Raw genomic sequence first — 6413 nt, forward strand, 5'->3', positions numbered from 1 at the left:
CCATCTCTCTCCTCAACTGCTCCAGCTGACTTAACAGAGTAGCCAGGAGGTCGTCCTTCCTCACACTCCGCCCCTCTTCCCCCACAACACAACGATCCCCAACTACCACGGCGGCCATTTCCTCTGGTCACTAACACGAGCACGTCCTTCTCCAGGCTAGGTCAGGTAGAGTATGAAAATTGCTATAAATTGCTTCGTTCGCTACCTCTTTCTTCACTCTCTTCCTTCTGTTACGTCCTTCTTCCTCTTCCTTCTTCCTTCTTCTCTTACCTCCTTCATTACTCCTTTTCCTTCTTCCCCAACTTATTTCTTCCTCTTCCTTCTACTATCTCCCTCTTTCTTCTTCTTCTTTCTCTTCATTCTTCCTTCTTCTCCTACCTTCTTCTCTCTTCGACTGTTCCTCATTTCCCATCTTTATTCTCCTCTCTCCCTCTTTCCCATCATCGCTCTTGTCATTCTTACGTGAACTTTGAAACTTAAGGAGATTAAAGGCTTTTGAATATGATAGTGACACTCTCCTCCTCCTCCTCCTCCTCCTCCTCCTTCTTCTTCTTCTTCTTCTCCTTCTTCTTCTTCTTCTTCTTCTTCTTCTTCTTCTTCTTCTTCTTCTCACAGGTGGAGGGGCTCCAGGTAGCCGGGAAGTATCACCTGGTGGTCACTGCCGTCAACGCTAAGGGCGCCAGTGAACCTGTCCTCCTCACTGTCACCAGCCTGTCTACCAATGGCTCCGTCTACCAGCTGTATGGTGAGTGGTTGTGGTGTGGTTGTTATTGACTGTGTGGTTAGTGTGGGTTAGTATAATGGCTCGGGCAGTTAATGTCAGTCATTTAGTATCTCGGTCAGTTAATCAGCCAGTCAACCAGTTAGTTAGTCAGTCAGTTATTCAGTCAGTCAGTTAGTATCTCAATCAGCTAATCAGTCAGTCAGTTATTCAGTCAGTCAGTCAACCAGTCAGTCAGTCAGTAAGTAACTCGGTCAGTTAGTCAGTCAGTTAGTATCTCGGTCAATTAATCAGTCAGTCAGTTAGTATCTCAGTCAGTCGTTCTGTCAGTTAGTATATCGGTCAGACAATCAGTCAGTCAGTTAATATCTCAGTCAATCAGTCAGTCAGTTAGTATTTCGGTCAATCAGTCAGTCAGTTAGTAACCTCAGTCAGTCAGTCAGGTAACAAAACATTTCCACTAACTGAACCACCTCACCTACAGACGGTCCCTCTGAGGCTGAGGTCCGGGACGGTGGTAAAATCAACACCTCCAACACCAAGCCTACTGATGAAAACCACCACACCTTCCTGGACACCCTGGCTCTCCCCTCCGTCATCATGGTGGTGCTGGGCGTGGGCTCCGGCCTGGTACTGCTGGTGATTCTCTTGTTGCTGTTCATCACTTTCCGCAGCAGGAGGGCACCACAGCTGTTGTCCCTGGCCGCTGGGGTACACAGTCACAAGGAGATGGATGATCGACACAGCAGGGCCGCGACAGGAAGGTCTCCCAGGAGTAGTCGTACTTCGTCTACGTTGACGCCTGAACACGATAGTTCCTGTCTGGAGAGGGAGATGCAGGTGGGAGAAAGAGAGAGAGAGAGAGAGAGAGAGAGAGAGAGAGAGAGAGATAACGTTACCTGGAAGTAAAGATAATGTAAAACTAAATTATTATAAGTAGGGGAGAACTTTGCTCTCACCCCATCACTACTAAAGCTACTTACCATCTTAACTTTACTACTATTACTTAAATTTACTACTAAAATTATTACCATAACTTTGCCAATCTTACTTATGTTACAGTTGTTACTTATATTACTAAAGTTACTACTAATATTATTAACTTTATGACTGTTGATCATACTAAAGTTATTACTTATAAAACTACTACTACCACCACTAACCCGACATCACCACTAACCAGACATCACCACTACCACTAACCAGACATCACCACTACCACTAACCAGACATCACCACTACCACAAACCAGACACCACGACTAACCAGACATCACCACTACCACTAACCAGACATCACCACTACCACTAACCAGACATCACCACTACCACTAACCAGACACCACCACTACCACTAACCAGACATCACCACTACCACTAACCAGACACCACCACTAACCAGACATCACCACTACTAACCAGACATCACCACTACCACTAACCAAACTTCACCACTACCACTAACCAGACATCACCACTACCACTAACCAGACATCACCACTACCACTAACCAGACACCACCACTAACCAGACATCACCACTGCCACTAACCAGACACCACCACTAACCAGACATCACCACTACCACTAACCAGACTTCACCACTAACCAGACATCACCACTACCACTAACAGACATCACCACCAGACATCACCACTACCACTAACCAGACATCACCACTACCACTAACCACATCACCACTACCAGACATCACCACTACCACTAACCAGACATCACCACTACCACTAACCAGACATCACCACTACCCCCACTAACCAGACATCACCACTACCACTAACCACATACCACTACAGACATCACCACTACCACTAACCAGACATCACCACTACCACTAACAGACATCACCACTATCACTAACCAGACACTTCCCCCGGCAGGTAGAGATTGAGAGTGATGCGGAGCCTGACATAATTCCCCTCCAGGAGTGTCGTGGAGGGGATGAGGGAGAGGAGGTCCTCCCACCCGCTACCCTCCTACCCCCTGAGGCCTACAAGTTCCCGGCCTATGTCACCTCCCCTACCCAGGTCACTGTTTGTGTTTATGTCACTGTTGTGTTAGTGGCGCCGTTGTGTTTGTGTCACTGTTGTGTTGTTATAAAATATTGACCCATGTGTCTCTACCAGTCGTTTATAAGCAATATTCTGACCCAGTGCTTCTCTCTCCCCTTCCTCACAACAGACCCTCTCCAGGTACAGCATCCCCGGGATATCCCACACGCTCCCGCCACCCCCAGCACCTCCTGGGGGTTTAGAGACCTTCCCTGGCCGCTATTACCCTAGAGAGTACCTCCAACACGATCCGACCTACCTCCAGGAAACCTCAGCTACCTCCACCTTACCTCCAAGGACCTCCATCACACCTCCAAGCACCTCCGCCTGCTACTCCACCATGATGAACCCCCACCATCTTCCTTGTAGGGATGTGGAGGGGAACTTGCCACCTCCCGCAGGATTCCTCGGCCCCGATAGGAAACGAGTGTCCTTCGCCAGACATTTGAGCTGTGAGGATGACGCCCCCAGCACCCCGCTCCTGAAGAAGGGGGAGAGTTGTGTATGATGCTGAGTTAGTGACTTTTACGACAGACATCAACGTAGGGTTAGTCTTTTTATACAATCTGAGAGCACTATACTTTTGTATTATTGGTGGTACAGTGTTACGGTGGTACAGTGTTACGGTGGTACAGTGGTGCAGTATTACGGTGGTACAGTGTTACGGTGGTACAGTGTTACGGTGGTACAGTGGGTGGGTGTATGGATTGTAAGGCGGGAGACAAGGAGTTTAAGTACACAGAACAACTACAGTATTATTTTCTTTTGATGAGTGTGTGTGTGTGTGTGTGTGTGTGTATGTATGTATAACATTTCTCTAACGCCTATATAACCATAAATGCGTCATACATCACGTCTTCAAGGCCCAAACTAAACCAGGGAGCTAATGAAAACCCATACTACTTACCACACATACTTTGTACAAGACGCGTCCATTAATAATAATAATAATAATAATAATAATAATAAACTGAAATGTATCCATATGTCACTAAGCCAGCGCCACAGTGTTAAAATATACAAACATGTGAGAACCAGAATCAAAAGTATACAGTTGGTGAGAATAATCTATTACGTCACGTCGAGGTGTCTGTGAGCTGATGAGCCGAGTGACTGAACTTTGTGTATTTTTGGAGTTTTCCGTGTACTTGATCGTTCTCGCCCATCTGTAACTAGTCTGTGGAGTTGGTGAACCTTGGCTTAATGCCTCTATTACCTTTGTCTTTACAAAGAACTTTAAAGAAATTACTAAACTTGTGCAGGTAAATATAACAACACGTAGAGTATGTCAAGGTTTCCAGTGAGGGTACAGAGACAGTGAGATTTCTAATATTGTTGTTCTGTAGTCAACCAAAACTGTGTCGAAAATTCCTGAGCAAATCATCGCATTTTGGTAAACAAATTGAAGTCAGGAACAGTTGGCAGCCTTGGCGCTTCAATGTGTTCCAATTTATATATATATATTAACGTTCTAAAATCTCAAATATTTGCGAAACATTTTTGTTTAACTTTACCTTTGTAGTCTGTAGTGAATCCTTGATGAGATTTTTCTTTTTAAATTCTGTCTTTTATTATAAGTTTTGGAAAGTGTTACGATTGACTTACGTTAGTCCACTAGTTACTTGAGTGTTTGTTTAATGTAATGGTTGTATTGTCAGTGAGTGTAACATAATGTTCAACGCTGTGTTTTGAGAAATTAATTAGATCACCTGAAGAATAACCCACTTAAATTATTTCGCCTTAAGAACAACTAACCTAACCTAACCTCCCAATTAGTATTCGGGTGTTTAATCAAGAGGTAAAACAAGCTGGGGTGGGCTAATCTTCAGGTGATCCGGTATTTTGTAGATCAACGTGCAGACATATCCAAGTTTTTTGCCAGAGAGATTAAGGTTTGTTCACTTGTCAACCAGACGAGAACATAAGTTTGATAAGTTTGTAGTGAATTTATTGTAAAAAAAACTGGGACAAACTGCACACATTATTATTATTATTATTATTATTATTATTATTATTATTAGTAGTAGTAGTAGTAGTAGTAGTAGTAGTAGTAGTAGTAGTGGTGGTAGTAGAAGTAGTAGGAGCAAAATTATTATTAGTAGTGTAAGGGTATCGAGATATTAATGTTGTCTAGCACTCAGGATGGAAGGAAACTCTAATGTGGTTTTCTTGTATAATATATAAGTTATATGATAGACAGTCTGGTGCTGGAGATGCCGTGTGGTGGGGAGCTGCTCAGTAGAAGATGTTCGGTGAGTAGCGTGTTGAAGGAGGTAGATGTGCAGGAGCTTCGTTAGAAAAGATGTTGCCTATTGCTGGCCTCCTGGTTGAATAAGTGTTAACAGCGTGGAGCTTGCTGGAGGAGGTGTTGCTTGTTCAGGAAGATGGGCAGAATGAATCTCAATGGAGAGACAGAGCTTATATACCCAGCAGCAGCCGCCAGTCCTCTATGAATCATGTTGGGAAAACCCAGAAAGTTGCCGGTGAGTAGTTTCGTTGCTAAGCAACCGTACCATCTGGCATCAGCTCTCGCTTGGTTGCTAGGAGACGCCAGCGCGTCGGAATGCGGTAACAGGTGGTGGCTGTGGCTACGCAGTTGTAAGCAGTTGTAGGGGAGACGTCCACTACAATACTCCCCCTCCCCTCCCGGCGCGGCGGGAGGCTGGATGTTGTCCGGGTTGTGTCCCACACATAACACATACTGGGCAGGTGTATGTACGACTCGACCGCTACGTGTAACAACTCCGTCCAGTGACACAAAACCTGTGGGAGAATTAGGAGAAAGAGGGTTTGGGATACGTCTGCTATCACGAATAACCAACGCAGAGTCTTGGGCAGACCGAGGTCTAAGGCGAGGGTGCGTACGCCGTAGGAGGCGATGGAGGTACCGTTGGCAGCGAACAGGTCATACGAGGGTTGCTTTGACTTGTCTCGTAGTGAGGGAGGGATGAGGCTGACCGATGAACCGGTGTCGATGAGGAACTTCTTGCTGGAGGTGCGGTCGGTGACGCGCAGTAAAGAGACGCCTGGAGGGACGGAGGCTGAGGCGTCTACCAGCCTCGGGTGTTGCCGTTTCCCGAATAGGTGCAATAGGGCTCACAGTTTCGAGCATTGCGGCCGAAAGTTTGGTGATACCAGCAGAGGGTAAATTTGTTGTGCTGGGGGTTGGCTGCTGTGTGTCGGAACTTGTAGGGCGTAGTGTGTGAGTCAGGAACCGGCGCAGCAGCGGGTATGGAGGAGCAGAACTGCTCAATGGTGTCCATCCTGCGGTTCAAAATTTGCAACAGGTCCTTGATGTCTTGTGAGGTATTGCTCGGCTGAGGGGTGTTGACCCGGCTTACAAGTTCGATGGTAGGTACTGGTGTGACCGTGGCGGCAAGGGGTGCAGCAGCGCACTCGTTAAAAATTCTATCTGCCGCGGTTGCATATAGTTCCGGTGTCGTAGAGTAATCTACTGCGGACAGGATGTTGCGTACTTCTGTGGGTAGCTTTTGTGCGTGAAGATGGCGCAGGATAGAGTCGGGGAGTCTGTCTGTGTGACGGGAGTTCAGCCGACACATCTCCTCCCAGAGACGTCCCGGGGTTGAGTTCCCGAGGGAGGTAGAGGATAGATCTTGCAGGAGAT

General features: G+C 46.4%; 1 protein-coding gene across 1 annotated transcript; it reads left to right on the forward strand.

Annotated features, from left to right (window-relative positions):
• Positions 1-374: 374 nt before the first annotated feature.
• On the forward strand, positions 375-3576 carry LOC121854800 (the record flags this gene model as incomplete). The annotated part of the gene is given in 4 exon segments (XM_042349586.1): positions 375-745; positions 1206-1561; positions 2618-2764; positions 2919-3576. Coding segments are annotated over 4 exon segments (1125 nt in total). The 5' UTR covers positions 375-501.
• Between the last annotated feature and the right edge of the window lie 2837 nt (positions 3577-6413).

This window comes from Homarus americanus, unplaced genomic scaffold (assembly GCF_018991925.1).
Source record: "Homarus americanus isolate GMGI-L3 unplaced genomic scaffold, GMGI_Hamer_2.0 scaffold53233, whole genome shotgun sequence".
Taxonomy (NCBI): domain Eukaryota; kingdom Metazoa; phylum Arthropoda; class Malacostraca; order Decapoda; family Nephropidae; genus Homarus; species Homarus americanus.